Consider the following 18,488-nt stretch of genomic DNA (forward strand, 5'->3'; position numbering starts at 1 on the left):
TCGGACTGTCTTCAGTCTGACATCTATAAGATTAACCCTAACCCTGCTTTGAGTTCGTGCTGTTTGGAAACCGCTCTGCCGCTAACTACTCTCGGAATCGAACCAGCGGAGAGAATCGTAGCTGCGCAGATGAACGCAGGATTCCAGGTGTTGTCCGGTTCGTAACCAAGGTTTACTAGGAGAACGATGCGGAACATTCAGATAGATATGTGTTGTTAAATATTTGTCTTGGTAGGACACAATCTTACATCTAGTGGTTTTCTGATAGCTAGAACAACACAAGTGACTTCATGTCGCCAAAAGCAAGCTGAACTACAATATTGACCCTGCCACCATGCCTGCGTGACATTTTTCACGATTCTGATTGGATAGCATTTCATTACTCGACTCATCAATTCTTCCGCCCCCATTCGATCTAGGTTGGTCAGTTACAGAATGAGGATGGATATCTACTCTCATATGGGGAATTTCTTCATACATTTAAAATTCCATTAACCCTGAAAGAATATGCAATTGTTTTTTGATGCGATTCCAAGGGGGCTTGTGTCTCTTTTAAATTCCTCTGTGGTTGATGTAAGTAACATAGATTTACATGAAAATATATTCATAGGCAATATTAACATCAAAGATAAATGAAGTAATAAACAGTTTAGGAATATGTTTTGTGATACTATAATTCCCTCAGCAAGATTATTTTGGTCAAATATCTATGGTGATATAAAATTGCGGAAAGCATGGAAAATTGCTAACAAATATTGTACCAGTGTAACAGTGTAACTTCCGTCCCTCTCTTCGCCCCAACCTGGGCTCGAACCAGGGACCCTCTGCACACATCAACAACTGATACCCACCGAAGCATCGTTACCCATCGCGCCACAAAAGCCGCGGCCCTTGCAAGGGGAACAACTACTTCAGGTCTCAGAGCGAGTGACGTCACTGATTGAAACGCTATTAGCGCGCACCACCGCTAACTAACTAGCCATTTCACATCGGTTACACCACCGCTAACTAACTAGCCATTTCACATCGGTTACACCACCGCTAACTAACTAGCCATTTCACATCGGTTTCACCACCGCTAACTAACTAGCCATTTCACATCGGTTACACCACTGCTAACTAACTAGCCATTTCACATCGGTTACACCACCGCTAACTAACTAGCCATTTCACATCGGTTACACCACCGCTAACTAACTAGCCATTTCACATCGGTTACACCACCGCTAACTAACTAGCCATTTCACATCGGTTACACCACCGCTAACTAACTAGCCATTTCACATCGGTTACACCACCGCTAACTAACTAGCCATTTCACATCGGTTACACCACCGCTAACTAACTAGCCATTTCACATCGGTTACACCACCGCTAACTAACTAGCCATTTCACATCGGTTACACCAGTAACAAGGTAAAGGAAGTTTAATTTAAAATGTTACATAGAATATATCCTGTGAAACATGTTCTGGAAAGATTCAAGCTGAATATTGACTATAAATGTGATTTCTGTGGAATGGAGGAGGAGACAGACCATTTTTCATGTGTTATCTGCCTGTATTTATAGTATAATTTTGGGATTGACAAACAGAATTTCATTACAAAATAAATAGAACCAGTTGCACAATTTAATTGTTTTGATATAATGATTTATTTCAGAAATTCTGTCATTGATAAAGATGTAGTATATTTAATTATTAGGTACATTTCATATTCACACATGCAAATGGTCTAATTCAAAACCAAATTTTTTCACTTTATAAATGAATTTAAGAATTTAAACAATATGTCACTACTTTAACTAAAATGAAAAACAAAAAGCCAATTAAAAGTTGTTGTATTAATAATGAATATGATTTGTTTGTTGGCCATGTAAATAGTTTGTAAATAGTTTGTATGTGACTATTCCTCTTCTGTTAGTTAATAAAAGTAAAGAAGAACCGTTCCAGGTTGGGGGAAGAACAGAGCTGAAGGTTAAGGCGCCTCCCCCATAGAGAATGATAGAGACCTGTAGTGGCTTCCGCCACAGGGGTTCCGCCTTCCGCCAGGTCAATGGAGTCAACTGGGTGGGACTTCCAACTTCATTGGGTAATCCCTCCTGGTGACCCGGTTGAAGTCATGTCCAATAGGGTCATCAGGAGGGATCAGCCAATCATTTAGGAGAAAATGGACTACTTCAAACTGGAGATAAACTCGTTGGCGCTGCCCATGCTGTCTCAGATGCGATAACGACACAGACACAGATGAGTCATGTATCTATCTCTATGGGTGCCTTCGCATAACTTCCGTCTCGTCTTCAGCGCAGCTCTTACTGTCTGTTTCTCTGGTCGTGGTGTTGCACCACTCAATCTCAGTCATGTATTGGACAACTAAAGTGTTAAAGTTAATCGTGCTGGCTGGAGTGTCTGTGTTGATGGTGATGTACCTGCGGCAGTGGATGGCTAGTAAACAGTATGTCTTCACAAAGGAAGATGTTGCTGTACTGGCCAAGCGATACGCAGGTAAATGGGTAGTTGTCTAGTCAGGGGAGCATTCATTACGGAAAAGCTACACGGAAGCAAACAGAGCAAACGATAGTTTCTATTGGACAAATTCAGATAGTTCAATCCGTTTAAGAAACGTTTTACAACATAATCTGCGTAATGAATACGCTCCAGATAAGCATTAAATTGATATTTATGATGGTTAGTTTAACGTGAGAAAGACTAGTGAAATGAAGTGATAATGCCATGTAAGCCTTTTATACAACGGGTTACCAACATATTCAAATACATATTTTCATTCAACTTTAGTTTGATGCATTTATTCATACTATTTCATCCTTCTACAAGATATAGTCCTGACACAAAGCTCGGGTTGTTACCAAAGCCGGCTGGTCGTTCGTTCAATCGGTTCGGGTGTAAAAGACAACCCAGTCGTTCAGTCTATTTGTTCTGTATCTATGGACGCGACCCAGTCGTTCAGTCTATTTGTTCTGTATCTATGGACGCGACCCAGTCGTTCAGTCTATTTGTTCTGTATCTATGGACGCGACCCAGTCGTTCAGTCTATTTGTTCTGTATCTATGGACGCGACCCAGTCTTTGTCTTGTTGTTCTGTATCTATGGACGCGACCCAGTCGTTCAGTCTTGTTGTTCTGTATCTATGGACGTGACCCAGTCGTTGTCTATTTGTTCTGTATCTATGGACGTGACTCAGTCGTTCAGTCTTGTTGTTCTGTATCTATGGACGCGACCCAGTCGTTCAGTCTATTTGTTCTGTATCTATGGACGTGACCCAGTCGTTCAGTCTATTTGTTCTGTATCTATGGACGTGACCCAGTCGTTCAGTCTATTTGTTCTGTATCTATGGACGTGACCCAGTCGTTGTCTTGTTGTTCTGTATCTATGGACGTGACCCAGTCGTTGTCTTGTTGTTCTGTATCTATGGACGTGACCCAGTCGTTCAGTCTATTTGTTCTGTATCTATGGACGTGACCCAGTCGTTCAGTCTTGTTGTTCTGTATCTATGGACGCGACCCAGTCGTTCAGTCTTGTTGTTCTGTATCTATGGACGCGACCCAGTCGTTCAGTCTTGTTGTTCTGTATCTATGGACGCGACCCAGTCGTTCGGTCTAAATGTTCCATTGCCATACTGGCTGGCAACGTTCTTATCGCTAGCTAGCCAACTACGGCTAACTTAGTCACGTCAACAAGCCAGAATAACAGTGAAGTAGCTGCATTTGTTTAAGCTGTTTTCTAGTGACATGTATTTGGATACATCCATAACAATGAGCCAATGAGGCGATATTTCGCCTGGGATAGAAAATGTGCTCACTCATCAGGACACTGTTGTTCAGAGGAGCTAGCCAACAACACGGCCAACCACACGGCCAACCACACGGCCAAAACAATTACTTTAAACTGAAGCTGGAAAGACCGCAAACTAGCTGCACGTCGTTTCGTTTGACCTTTTTCAATTCAAATGTATTTGTATACATCCACATCCATACAAAAGCTGCCAGCTGATTCATGATTTCGGCTGCCTCTCTGTCTCGTCCACCCCAGCCACATGAATTCATGGGAGATCAAATTTGGAGCTGGAGATAAAATTTGAATATTGAAACAAAGTTGCAAATGTCGGAGATTCAGACGGGTTTATACAAATCTCTGTGGTTGAAAGCTAAATGTGAGATAATATCTAGATGCTTTTTATAGTGGAGATCAAGTTTATAAATTGCCTGGCTGGGCTGATGAGACAGTCAGATGGAACAGAGTAAATAGGCATTTTAACATCAGATTTAGCTGGTGGTAACTTGTGGAATAGACTCTGCATGTAATGTTGTTTTAACCAATCAGCATTCAGGATTAGACCCAACCCTTGTATAATTAAACAATAAGCCACCTCGGGTTTGTGGTATATGGGCAATATACCACGACTAATGGCTGTTCTTTTGCACGATGCAATGCGGAGTGCCTGGATACAGCCATTAGCCATTTAAACATTATAAACAGGGTGGTTCGAGTCCTGAATGCTGATTGGCTGAAAGGCGTGGTATATCAGACCATATACCAAAGGTATGACAAAACATTTATTTTTACTGCTCTAATTACATTGGTAACCAGTTTATAATAGCAATAAGGCACCTCGGGTTTGTGGTATATGGCCAATATAACACTGGTAAGGGCTGTATCTATGCACGCCTCTTTGTGCGTAAGAACAGCCCTTAGCCGTGGTATATTAGCCATATACCACACCTCCTGGTGTCTTATTGCTTCAATAACCTAGCATAGTTGATTGGCTATGCCAAGTCAGCAACTGGCTGTAGGGTTAGACCCAAGCATGTAGCTAGCTAGCTGTAATTGTATTATGCCAGCCTTCCAGATCTAGTTACAGCCACATGACCCTACTAGCCAAATGGTTTTGACTAGAAGGAGGTGGATTAGCAGTTGAGAGAGGCGAGTGAGAGCTCTCGCAAGCTAACATCAGCATGCTATCTTTTTAAAATGGGAGGGTTCATCGATGATAAGAGTGAGGTCAGGGACATGCTAGACATGGGGTGTAGTTTACTGCTGTTGACAAGAAACCTCTACCATTCCATAGTTGTATTTTCTCATGTCTGGTAATACTGATTTATCACTGCTCTACATGTGATTTTGAGGCCAGGACCAAACAACTGTGTTGTTGATGATGTTGTCTCCTCCAGGACCACGACCAGGCGTTCTGTGTTGTTGATGTTGTCTCCTCCAGGCCAGGACCACGACCAGGCGTTCTGTGTTGTTGATGATGTTGTCTCCTCCAGGCCAGGACCACGACCAGGCGTTCTGTGTTGATGATGTTGTCTCCTCCAGGCCAGGACCACGACCAGGCGTTCTGTGTTGTTGATGATGTTGTCTCCTCCAGGCCAGGACCACGACCAGGCGTTCTGTGTTGTTGATGATGTTGTCTCCTCCAGGCCAGGACCACGACCAGGTGTTCTGTGTTGTTGATGATGATGTCTCCTCCAGGCCAGGACCACGACCAGGCGTTCTGTGTTGTTGATGATGTTGTCTCCTCCAGGCCAGGACCACGACCAGGCGTTCTGTGTTGTTGATGATGTTGTCTCCTCCAGGCCAGGACCACGACCAGGTGTTCTGTGTTGTTGATGATGATGTCTCCTCCAGGCCAGGACCACGACCAGGCGTTCTGTGTTGTTGATGATGTTGTCTCCTCCAGGCCAGGACCACGACCAGGCGTTCTGTGTTGTTGATGATGATGTGTCCTCCAGGCCAGGACCACGACCAGGCGTTCTGTGTTGTTGATGATGATGTCTCCTCCAGGCCAGGACCACGACCAGGCGTTCTGTGTTGTTGATGATGTTGTCTCCTCCAGGCCAGGACCACGACCAGGCGTTCTGTGTTGTTGATGATGATGTCTCCTCCAGGCCAGGACCACGACCAGGCGTTCTGTGTTGTTGATGATGTTGTCTCCTCCAGGCCAGGACCACGACCAGGTGTTCTGTGTTGTTGATGATGTTGTCTCCTCCAGGCCAGGACCACGACCAGGCGTTCTCCAAGGTGGTGGTGGAGCTGCGGAGGAAGTACCCGGGTCACATCCTGCCGGACGAGGACCTGCAGTGGGTGTTTGTCAACGCAGGCGGCTGGATGGGGTCCATGTGTCTGCTCCACGCCTCCCTCACTGAGTACGTCCTGCTGTTCGGCACCGCCGTGGACACCGGAGGACACTCAGGTCAGGATCTCTCTGGGTTCACACACTGCCTCTATGGGCCCTGGTCATAAGTAAAACATGTATTGTCATATTTTTTTTAACCTTTTTATTTAACCAGGTAGGCTAGTTGAGAACAAGTCCTTTATTTAACACGTAGGCTAGTTGAGAACAAGTCCTTTATTTAACCAGGTTGGCTAGTTGAGAACAAGTTCTCATTTACAACTGCGACCTGGCCAAGATAAAGCAAAGCAGTGTGACACAAAAATAACTGAAAGGTTGCAAGATCAAATCCCAGAGCTGACAAGGTAAAAATCTGTCCTTCTGCCCCTGAACAAGGCAGTCAACCCACTGTTCCTAGGCCGTCATTGAAAATAAGAACTTGTTCTTAACTGACTTGCCTAGTTAAATAAAGGACCTGTTCTCAACTAGCCTACCTAGTTAAATAAAGGTTAAATGAAACAATAGGTGCAGTGTAATGTGTTGTTTTACAGGTTCAGCCATAGTAGTATGATAGGTCAAATCAAACTTCATTTGTCACATGGGCCGAATACAACTTACAGTGAAATGCTTACTTACAATCCTTAACCAACAATGCAGTTCAAGAAAGTGTTATGAAAATATTTACCAAATAAGCTAAAGTAAAAAATAATATAAATGTAACACAATAAAATAACAATAACGAGGCAAATACCGGTACTGAGTCAGTGTGGGGGGGTGCAGGTTAGTCAAGGTAAGTTGTACATGTAGGTAGGGGTAAAGTGACTATGCATAGATAATTAACAGCAAGTAGCAGTAGTGTAAAAACAAATAGGGGGGTTGTGTGTCAATGTAAATAGTCTGGGTGGCCATTTGATTAATTGTTCAGCAGTCTTATAGCTTGGGGGTAAAAGCTGTTAAGGAGCCTTTTGGTCCTAGACTTGGCGCTCCGGTACCGATTGCTGTGCGGTAGCAGAGAGAACAGTCTATGACTAGGGTGACTGGAGTCTGACAATTGTTTGGGCCTTCCTCTGACACCGCCTGGTATAGAGGTCCTGGATGGCAGGAAGCTTGGCCCCAGTGATGTACTGGGCCGTACGCACTACCCTCTGTAGCACCTTACGGTCAGATGCCAAGCAGTTGCAATACCAGGCAGTGATGCGACTCTGTAACCACTAGGCTACCTGCTGGTTACTGGCCCAACGCTCTAACCACTAGGCTACCTGCTGGTTACTGGCCCAACGCTCTAACCACTAGGCTACCTGCTGGTTACTGGCCCAACGCTCTAACCACTAGGCTACCTGCTGGTTACTGGCCCAACGCTCTAACCACTAGGCTACCTGCTGGTTACTGGCCCAACGCTTTAACCACTAGGCTACCTGCTGGTAACTGACCCAACGCGTTAACCACTAGACTACCTGCTGGTTACTGGCCCAACGCTCTAACCACTAGGCTACCTGCTGGTTACTGGCCCAACGCTCTAACCACTAGGCTACCTGCTGGTTACTGGCCCAACTCTGTAACCACTAGGCTACCTGCTAGTTACTGGCCCAACTCTGTAACTACTAGGCTACCTGCTGGTTACTGTCCCAACGCTCTAACCAATAGGCTACCTGCTGGTTACTGGCCCAACTCTGTAACCACTAGGCTACCTGCTGGTTACTGGCCCAACGCTCTAACCACTAGACTACCTGCTGGTTACTGGCCCAACGCTCTAACCACTAGGCTACCTGCTACCAGCTACCTTAACGTCTTCTTTTCTCCATCGTATCACTCTGTGCCTCCTGTTTGGTTTTTGTTATTAACTTGTTGAAATTCTCTTAAGGTCGTTACTGGGCTGAAATATCAGACACCATCATCTCTGGGACCTTCAGGCAGTGGAAGGAGGGATCAACTAAGAGTGAAATGTACTATCCAGGTAAGACCACAGAGATCCTATTAAATTCTATATTTAAATGTATAAATTTAGACACTACAGCTGTTCTACCCAGGTAAAACACGGGTCAATGAGGTGAGGCAGGTAGCCTAGTGGTTAAGAGTGTATGGTCAGTAACTAAAGGTCTCTGAGCCGACTAGGTGAAAATCTTTACACAGGCTTTAACGAAACACTGCTTGTATCAAAAATAAATAGGCTTTAACGAAACACGGCTTGTAACAAAAATAAATAGGCTTTAACGAAACATGGCTTGTAACAAAACATTTAAAATTAGCAGTAAGCTTTAGTTGTCTTTTTGCACTGAGTCAATTCCTCACGCTGCTGTTTCCAACGTCTTATCATCGACTCATTAAGACCAAGCTCCCGTGCAGCAGCTCTATTTCCTTTTCCAACAGCCAGATCAATTGCCTTCAACTTGAAAGCTGCATCATATGCATTTCTCCGTGTCTTTGCCATGATGAGGGTGACAAAATGACTACCGTAATCAGAATGATGGGACGTTTGAGAGCGCTCGATTTAATCTAAACAGTAAACAAAAAAGTTGTTTGACCTTAACCCATTCGGCAATTTCATTGGTCTAATGAAAACTTCATGCCGCCAAAAAACTGAGCACGTCACAGAATGTGTTTTTTTGGAGAAAAAAAAATTGAGAGGGAAAAATCCATATATTAGCGCGTCATTGTTTAAGCCGCGAGGTTCAAAGCCTGGGAAAAAAGTTGCGGCTTATAGTCCGGAATTTACGGTAATTGCTCTTGTAAGTGGCTCTGGATAAGAGAGTCTGCTAAATGACTCACTACTGTAAGTGGCTCTGGATAAGAGAGTCTGCTAAATGACTCACTACTATAAGTGGCTCTAAATTACTAACATGTCAAAGTAAACTAGCCTACCTACTAGTAAGGTGGAGTGGGCCTACGTTGTAGCATCTTCTGTATCAGGTGTGTGTGTTGACAGGTGTGTGTGTGTGTTGACAGGTGATACGATAGTCCACACGGTAGGCGAGGCAACGTCGGTCCAGTGGAGTGCTGGGACGTGGATGGTGGAGTACGGCAGAGGATTCATCCCCTCCACCCTGGGCTTCGCCCTGGCAGACACTCTGTTCAGCACACAGGACTTCCTCACTATGTTCTACACCGTACGGGTCTACGTCAAGGGAATGCTGCTGGAGGCCAATACACTACTCACTGAGGCTGGCGTCTTCTGAGTTATCTGACCCCTACCCCTTTCGGAGGAAGGCATCTTCTGAGGAACCTGATCCCTAACCCTCTCGGAGCCTGGAATCTTCTGAGGAACCTGACCTCTAAACCTTGAAACCTATTGAGTTAAATATACAGTACCAGTCAAAAGTTTGGACACCTACTCATTCAAGGGTTTTTCTTTGTTTTTACTATTTTCTACATTGTAGAATAATAGTGAAGACAAACTATGAAATAACACATATGGAATCATGTAGTAACCAAAAAAGTGTTAAACAAATAAAAATATGTTTTATATTTTAGATTCTTCAAAGTAGCAACCCTTTGCCTTGATTACAGCTTTGCACACTCTTGGCATTCTCTTTCTCTCAACCAGCTTCACCTGGAATGCTTTTCCAACAGTCTTGAAGGAGTTCCCTTCATATGCTGAGCACTTGTTGACTGCTTTTCCTTCACTTTGCGGTTCAACTCATCCCAAACTATCTCAATGGCTTGAGGTTGGGTGATTTGTGGAGGCCAGGTCATCTGATGCAGCACTCCATCACTCTCCTTCTTGGACAAATAGCCCTTACACAGCCTGGAGGTGTGTTGAGTCATTGTCCTGTTGAAAACAAATGATTGTCCCACTAAGCACAAACCAGATGGGATGTCGTATCGCTGCAGAATGCTGTGGTAGCCATTCTGGTTAACTGTGCCTTGAATTTTAAATCAATCACAGACAGTGTCACCAGCAAAGCACCATCACACCACCTCCTCCATGCTTCACAGTGAGAACTACACATGCGGAGATCATCCATTCACCTACTCTGCATCTCACAAAGACACGGCGGTTGGAACCAGAAATCTCACATTTGGACTCATTAGACCAAAGGACCGATTTCCACCAGTCTAATGTCCACTGCTCGTGTTTCTTGGCTCATGCAAGTCTCTTCTTATTATTGGTGTCCTTCAGTAGTGGTTTCTTTGCAGAAATTTGACCATGAAGGCCTGACTCACAGTCTCCTCTGAACAGTTTGTTACTTGAACTCTGTAAAGCATTTATTTGGGCTGCAATTTCTGAGGCTGGTAACTTATCCTCTGCAGCAGAGGTAACTCTGGGTCTTCCTTTCCTGTGGTGGTCCTCATGGGAGCCAGTTTCATCATAGCACTTGATGGTTTTTGCGACTGCACTTGAAGAAACATTCAAAGTTCTTGACATTTTCTGGATTGACTGACCTTCATGTCTTAAAGTAATGATGGACTGTGGTTTCTCTTTGCTTATTTGAGCTGTTCTTGCCATAATATGGACTTGGTCTTTAACCAAATAGAGCTATCTTCTGTACACCACCCCTACCTTGTCACAACACAACTGATTGGCCCAAACGCATTAAGAAGGAAAGAAATTCCACAAATGAACTATTAACAAGGCGCACCTGTTAATTGAAATGCATTCCAGGTGACTACCTCATAAAGTTGGTTGAGAGAATGCCAAGAGTGCAAAGCTGTCATCAAGGCAAATGGTGGCTACTTTGAAGAATCTCAAATATTTTAGGGGGTTACTACATGATTCCATATGTGTTATTTCATAGTTGTTGATGTTTTCACTAGTATTCTACAATGTAGAAAAAATAAAGAAACTTTGAATGAATACGTGTGTTCAAACTGTTGACTGGTACTGTACATGGTGATTGCGTCCTATCGACTAATAGCTACAGCTCCTTGCTCTGTTAGCTAGCAGGCTAATAAGGTAGCTAGCAAGTTGTGTGGTCATTTCGCTAGATGGCTGCAGTGCAACAAAAGCAATGTTCAACCTTCTCTAAACACATCAATGGCTATACATGTATGGCAAGTACTGTAGCAAATTGTATTTATTTGTCAACATTTTAAGGAATGAGTAGATGGACATAACCTACTGCAGTCATTCTGGTCGAACACATTAAAATACTTTTTTGGGTAGTGTGTGTGACACTTTTGGCCTTTACAGCCTTTTAGTTTGTCCTTGGTGAGATGAGAGTCTTTACAAATACTGCCGGTTGTCATTTCAGGAGATAGAAAGCCCACCCACAACCAGGTGAGGGGATTTCCTTACTAATTAGTGAGCTTAATTCATCAATCGGGGACTAGCGAAAAGCCGCAGACACTGGGCCCTCCATGGAATGAGTTTCACACATGTGGTGTAAGCATTGGAAGGAGGGAGTTTCCATTGCGAAATCCATGTTTAAATATTATAAAGTGCACACCTTGGGCGGAGGGAAGAGAATCAGGACTCCCCAATGACTCGCACTGTCCCCTTTTCTCCTAGCCAGCTTGGCCCTCCCCTCCTGCTCCTTGGCTGAGTGACTCATTGTGATCTTACAGAACAGGCCTCTGGGCAGCTGAGCAGAAATGAAGGAAAACTACACTTCTGGAGGACCTATCATCCTTCCACTCCATCCTCTCTACCTTCTTTTCCTCTGTATCTGCTACTAAAGCCACTTTCTACCACTCTAAATTGCAAGCTTCTGCCTCTAACCCTAGGAAACACTTCCACCTCCCCCTCCCTCCCTCCCTCCTCCTCCTCTGCGGACGACTTTGAAAAGAAGGTTGATGACATCCACTCCTTATTCACAAACAAAGGTCTTTGTTTCTGGTCATTTTGAGCCTGTAATCGAACCCACAAATGCTGATGCTCCAGATACTCAACTAGTCTAAAGAAGGCCAGTTTTATTGTTTCTTTAATTAGAACAACAGTTTTCAGCTGTGCTAACATAATTGCAAAATGGTTTTCTAATGATCAATTAGCCTTTTAAAATGATAAACTTGGATTAGCCAACACAATGTGCCATTGGAACACAGGAGTGATGGTTGCTGATAATGGGCCTCTGTACACCTATGTAGATATTCCATTAAAAATCTGCCTTTTCCAGCTACAATAGTCATTTAAAACATTAACAATGTCTACCCTGTATTTCTGATCAATTTGATGTTATTTTAATGGACAAAAAATTTGCTTTTTCAAAAATAAGGACATTTCTATGTGACCCAAAACTTTTGAATGGTAGTGTATGTGTCAACAGCACCCTTTTTCCTCTGTCTGTTTGTTAGGTCTAAATACAGTATAGTCTGTTTACAGGTCTAGATACAGTTAGATACAGTATAGTCTGTTTACAGGTCTAGATACAGTACAGTCTATTTACAGGTCTAAATACAGTTAGATACAGTATAGTCTGTTTACAGGTCTAGATACAGTTAGATACAGTATAGTCTGTTTACAGGTCTAAATACAGTTAAATACAGTATAGTCTGTTTACAGGTCTAGATACAGTTAGATACAGTATAGTCTGTTTACAGGTCTAGATACAGTATAGTCTGTTTACAGGTCTAGATACAGTTAGATACAGTATAGTCTATTTACAGGTCTAGATACAGTATTGTCTGTTTACAGGTCTAGATACAGTATTGTCTGTTTACAGGTCTAGATACAGTATAGTCTGTTTACAGGTCTAGATACAGTATCGTCTGTTTACAGGTCTAGATACAGTTAAATACAGTATCGTCTGTTTACAGGTCTAGATACAGTTAAATACAGTAACGTCTGTTTACAGGTCTAGATACAGTATAGTCTGTTTACAGGTCTAGATACAGTATAGTCTGTTTACAGGTCTAGATACAGTTAGATACAGTATAGTCTATTTACAGGTCTAGATACAGTATTGTCTGTTTACAGGTCTAGATACAGTATTGTCTGTTTACAGGTCCAGATACAGTATAGTCTGTTTACAGGTCTAGATACAGTATCGTCTGTTTACAGGTCTAGATACAGTTAAATACAGTATCGTCTGTTTACAGGTCTAGATACAGTTAAATACAGTAACGTCTGTTTACAGGTCTAGATACAGTATAGTCTGTTTACAGGTCTAGATACAGTATATTTGTATTTCTAATTATTATGGATACCCATTAGCTGCTGCCAAGGCAACTAATGGGGTTCAGGAAAATTAAGGCAGTTTTATATCTTTTTTTAAACATTACAATACATTCACAGATTTCCAGTTGTGGAAAAAGTACTCAATTGTCATAATTGAGTAAAAGTAAAATTACCTTAATAGAAAATGACTCAAGTAAAAGTGAAAGTCACCCAGTAAAATACTACTTGAGTAAAAGTCTGAAAGTATTTGGTTTTAAATGTACTGAAGTAAATGGAATTAATCAAATGTACTTAAGTATCAAAAGTAAAAGTGTAAATCATTTCAATTTCCTTATATTAAGCAAACCAGATGGCACCATTTTTTAAACACTTTTTATTGACAGATAGCCAGAGACACACTCCAACACTCAGACATAATTTACAAACAAAGCATTTGTGTTTATTGAGTCCACCAGATCAGAGGCAGTAGGGATGACCAGGGATGTTCTCTGTTTAGTGAGTCCTCCAGATCAGAGGCAGTAGGGATGACCAGGGATGTTCTCTGTTTAGTGAGTCCACCAGATCAGAGGCAGTAGGGATGACCAGGGATGTTCTCTGTTTAGTGAGTCCACCAGATCAGAGGCAGTAGGGATGACCAGGGATGTTCTCTGTTTAGTGAGTCCTCCAGATCAGAGGCAGTAGGGATGACCAGGGATGTTCTCTGTTTAGTGAGTCCTCCAGATCAGAGGCAGTAGGGATGACCAGGGATGTTCTCTGTTTAGTGAGTCCACCAGATCAGAGGCAATAGGGATGACCAGGGATGTTCTCTTGATAAATGTGTTCTCTTGAAAAATGTGACAATTTTCCTGTCAAAATGTAACGAGTACTTTTGGGTGTCAGGGAAAATGTATGTAAAAAGTACATTATTTTCTTTAGGAATGTAGTGAAGTGAAAGTAAATAAAAAATAAAAAATAGTAAAGTACAGATACCCCAAAAAACTACTTAAGTAGTACTTATAAAGTATTTTTACTTAAATACTTTACACCACTGCAGATTTCACAACACACTGTGTGCCCTCAGGCCCCTACTCCACCACATATCACAAAATCAATGTGTATGTGTGTGTATAGTGCGTATGTTATCGTGTTTTTGTATGCATGTGTCTGTGCCTATGTTTGTGTTGCTTCACAGTCCCCAGTGTTCCATAAGGTGTGTTTTTACCTGTTTTTTAAATCTGATTTTACTGCTGCATCAGTTACCTGATGTGGAATAGAGTTCCATGTAGTCATGGCTCTATGTAGTACTGTGCGCCTCCCATAGTCTGTTCTGGACTTGGGGACTGTGAAGAGACCTCTGGTGGCATGTCTTGTGGGGTATGGATGGGTGTCCGAGCTGTGTGCCAGTAGTTTAAACAGACAGCTTGGTGCATTCAACATGTCAATACCTCTCAGAAATAAAAGTAGTGATGAAGTCAATCTCTCCTCCACTTTCAGCCAGGAGAGATTGACATGCATATTATTAATATTAGCTCTCTGTGTACATCCAAGGGCCAGCCATGCTGCCCTGTTCTGAGCCAATTGTAAATGTTTTTAAGTCCCTCTGTGGCAGCTGACCACATGACTGAACAGTAGCCCAGGTGCGACAAAACTAGGGCCTGTAGGACCTGCCTTGTTGATAGTGTTGTTTAGAAGGTAAAGCAACGCTTTATTATAGACAGACTTCTCCCCATCGTAGCTACTGTTGTATCAATATTTTTTGACCATTACAGTTTAAAATCCAGGGTTTAGTCACCTCAACTTGCTCAATTTCCACATATTTTTTTACAAGATGTATTTGAGGTTTAGGGTTTAGTGAATGATTTGTCCCAAATACAATACTTTTAGTTTTACAAATATTTAGGACTAACATTCCTTGCCACCCACTCTGAAACTAACTGCAGCTCTTTAAGTGTTGCAGTCATTTCAGTCGCTGTAGTAGCTGACATGTATAGTGTTGAGTCATCTGCTACATAGACACACTGGCTTTACTCAAAGGGGGAATTCCTGATTCTACCTGGATTATGTTGGAGAGGCTTCCATTAAAGAACACCCTCTGTGTTATGTTAGACAGGTAACTCTTTATCCACATTATAGCAGGGGGTGTAAAGCCATAACACATGTTTTTCCAGCAGCAGACTATGATCAATAATGTCAAAAGCTGCACTGAAGTCTAACAAGACAGCCCCAACAATCATTTTATCATCAGTTTCTCTCAGCCAATCGTCAGTCATTTGTGTAAGTGCTGTGCTTGTTGAATTTCCTTCCATATAAGCGTGCTGAAAGTTTGTCAGTTTGTTTACTGTAAAAATGCATAGTATCTGGTCAAACACAAAAAAAAAATCCAATAGTTTACTAAGGGTTGGTAACAGGCTGATTGGTCGGCCGTTTGAGCCAGTAACGGAGGCTTTACTATTCTTGGGTAGTGGAATGACTTTAGCTTCCCTCCAGGCCTGAGGGCACACACTTTCTAGTAAAGACAATATCATCCACTATTATCTTCAGTAAGTTTCCATCCAAGTTGTCAGACCCCGGTGACTTGTCATTGTTGATGGACAACAATTTCCACAGTCACTTTACAGAATTCAAAATTACAATTCTTGTCTTTCATAATTTGGTCAGATATATTTGGATGTGTAGTGTCAGTGTTTGTTGCTGGCATGTCATCCCTAAATTTGCTAATCTGGCCAATGAAATGAATGAAATTTAATGAAATCATTAAAGTAGTTGCCAATATCAGTGGGTTTAGTGATGAATGAACCATCTGATTATCAGTGGGTTTAGTGATGAATGAACCATCTGATTATCAGTGGGTTAAGTGATGAATGAGCATCTGATTATCAGTGGGTTTAGTGATGAATGAGCATCTGATTATCAGTGGGTTTAGTGATGAATGAGCCATCTGATTATCAGTGGGTTTAGTGATGAATGAGCCATCTGATTATCAGTGGGTTTAGTGATGAATGAGCATCTGATTATCAGTGGGTTTAGTGATGAATGAACATCTGATTCAATGAATGGTGGAGCTGAGTTAGCTTTTTTTCCCAAAATTTCATTTAAGGTGCTCCAAAGCTTTTTACTATCATTCTTTACGTCATTTATCTTCATTTCATAAATGTACAATTCACGAGGTGACTAGCCTCATTAGCAATGAAAGTACAAGGCGAACGTTAGCTTTCCTTTGGCAAATTTTGTAACACTATCATATAACATGTCAATATCGATAATGATTATAAAACAATACGGTTTTCAGCGTAACATGCATTAGATATAATTGTAAAAGTAAAAACACCACATGAATCACGTTACATACAATTGAAGTCGGAAGTTTACATACACTCAATGAGTACTTGGTAGCATTGCTTTTAAATTGTTTAACTTGGGTTAAACGTTTCGGGTAGCCTTCCACAAGCTTCCCACAATAAGTTGGGTGACTTTTGGTCCATTCCTCCTGACAGAGCTGGTGTAACTGAGTCAGGTTTGAAGGCCTCCTTGCTCGCACACGCTTCTTCAGTTCTGCCCACAAATTTTCTATAGGATTGAGGTCAGGGCTTTGTGATGGCCTCTCCAATACCTTGACTTTGTTGTCCTTAAGCCATTTTGCTACAACTTTGGAAGTATGCTTGGGGTCATTGTCCATTTGGAAGACCCATTTGCGACCAAGCTTTAACTTCCTGACTGATGTCTTGAGATGTTGCTTCAATATATCCACATCATTTTCCTGCACCAGTCCCTCCTGCAGCAAATCCCTCCTGCACCAGTCCCTCCTGCAGCAAAGCACCCTCACAACATGATGCTGCCACCCCCGTGCTTCACGGTTGGGATGGTGTTCTTCGGCTTGCAAGCATCCCCCTTTTTTCCTGCAAACATAACGATGGTCATTATGGCCAAACAGTTCTATTTTTGTTTCATCAGACCAGAGGACATTTCTCCTAAAAGTGCGATCTTTGTCCCCATGTGCAGTTGCAAACCGTAGTCTAGATTTTTTATGGCGGTTTTGGAGCAGTGGCTTCTTCCTTGCTGAGCGGCCTTTCAGGTTATGTCGATATAGGACTCGTTTTACTGTGGATATAGATACTTTGTACCCGTTTCCTCCAGCATCTTCACAAGGTCCTTTTGCTGTTGTTCTGGGATTGATTTGCACTTTTTGCACCAAAGTACGTTCATCTCTAGGAGACAGAACGCGTTTCCTTCCTGAGCGGTATGACGGCTGCGTGGTCCCATGGTGTTTATACTTGCGTACTATTGTTTGTACAGATGAACGTGGTACCTTCAGGCATTTGGAAATTGCTCCTAAGGATGAACCAGACTTGTGGAGGTCTATCATTTTTTTTCTGAGGTCTTGGCTGATTTCTTTTGATTTTCCCATGATGTCAAGCAAAGAGACACTGAGTATGAAGGTAGGCCTTGAAATACATCCACAGGTACACCTCCAATTGACTCAAATGATGTCAATTAGCCTATCAGAAGCTTCTAAAGCCATGACATCCTTTTCTGGAATTTTCCAAGCTGTTTAAAGGCAGAGTCAACTTAGTGTATGTACATTTCTGACCCACTGGAATTGTGAAACAGTGAATTATATGTGAAATAATCTGTCTGTTAACACTTGTTGGAAAAATGACTTGTGTCATTCACAAAGTAGATGTCCTAACCGACTTGCCAAAACTATAGTTTGTTAACAAGAAATTTGTGGAGTGGTTGAAAAACGATTTTTATTGACTCCAACCTAAGTGTATGTAATCTTCCGACTCCAACTGTATATACCTTTGACCAGATGCTGTGGTGATTATGTGCACACACATATCAATAATAGTACCAGTCAAACATTTGGACACACCTGCTCATTCAAGGCTTTTTCTTTATTTGTACTATTTTCTACATTGTAGAATAATAGTGAAGACATCAAAACTATGAAATAACACATATGGAATCATGTAGTAACCAAAAAAGTGTTAAATCAAAATATATTTTATATTTCAAATTCTTCAAAGTAGCCACCCTTTGCCTTGACAGCTTTGAACACTCTTGGCATTCTCTCAAACAACTTCACCTGGAATTATTTTCCAACAGTCTTGAAGGAGTTCCCACATATGCTGAACACTTGTTGGCTGCTTTTCCTTCACTCTTTGTTCCAACTCATCCCAAACCATCTTAAGTGGGAGGCCAGGTCATCCGATACTATCAAGACACAAGCAGACACTGGAGGCAGATGGTTGGAGTATTGCAATGTTTATTAATCCAAAAGGAGTAGGCAAGAGAATGGTCGTGGACAGGCAAAAATATTAAAATCAGAT

General features: G+C 42.1%; 1 protein-coding gene across 2 annotated transcripts; it reads left to right on the forward strand.

Annotated features, from left to right (window-relative positions):
- The first annotated feature begins 48 nt into the window (after window positions 1-48).
- sigmar1 (sigma non-opioid intracellular receptor 1) lies at window positions 49-9,511 on the forward strand. 2 transcript variants are annotated; one of them, XM_029749022.1, is made up of 4 exons: window positions 49-157; window positions 6,009-6,209; window positions 7,990-8,082; window positions 9,072-9,511. In XM_029749022.1, the coding sequence occupies exons 1-4, from the start codon at window positions 130-132 to the stop codon at window positions 9,299-9,301; spliced, it is 552 nt and encodes a 183-aa protein (XP_029604882.1). In that variant the 5' UTR covers window positions 49-129; the 3' UTR covers window positions 9,302-9,511. The 2 variants fall into 2 exon arrangements, with proteins under 2 accessions (XP_029604882.1, XP_029604881.1); XM_029749021.1 differs by lacking the exon at window positions 49-157 and adding an exon at window positions 2,164-2,503.
- Window positions 9,512-18,488: the final 8,977 nt, after the last annotated feature.

This window comes from Salmo trutta, unplaced genomic scaffold (genome assembly GCF_901001165.1).
Source record: "Salmo trutta unplaced genomic scaffold, fSalTru1.1, whole genome shotgun sequence".
Classification (NCBI taxonomy): Eukaryota; Metazoa; Chordata; class Actinopteri; order Salmoniformes; family Salmonidae; genus Salmo; species Salmo trutta.

Coding starts and splice junctions, on each gene's coding strand:
- sigmar1 (XM_029749021.1), top strand. CDS start 2,359: ATGTATTGGACAACTAAAGTGTTAAAGTTAATCGTGCTGGCTGGAGTG. Junction 2,504..6,008: donor ACTGGCCAAGCGATACGCAG/GTAAATGGGTAG, acceptor TGTCTCCTCCAG/GCCAGGACCACGACCAGGCG. Junction 6,210..7,989: donor GGACACCGGAGGACACTCAG/GTCAGGATCTCT, acceptor AATTCTCTTAAG/GTCGTTACTGGGCTGAAATA.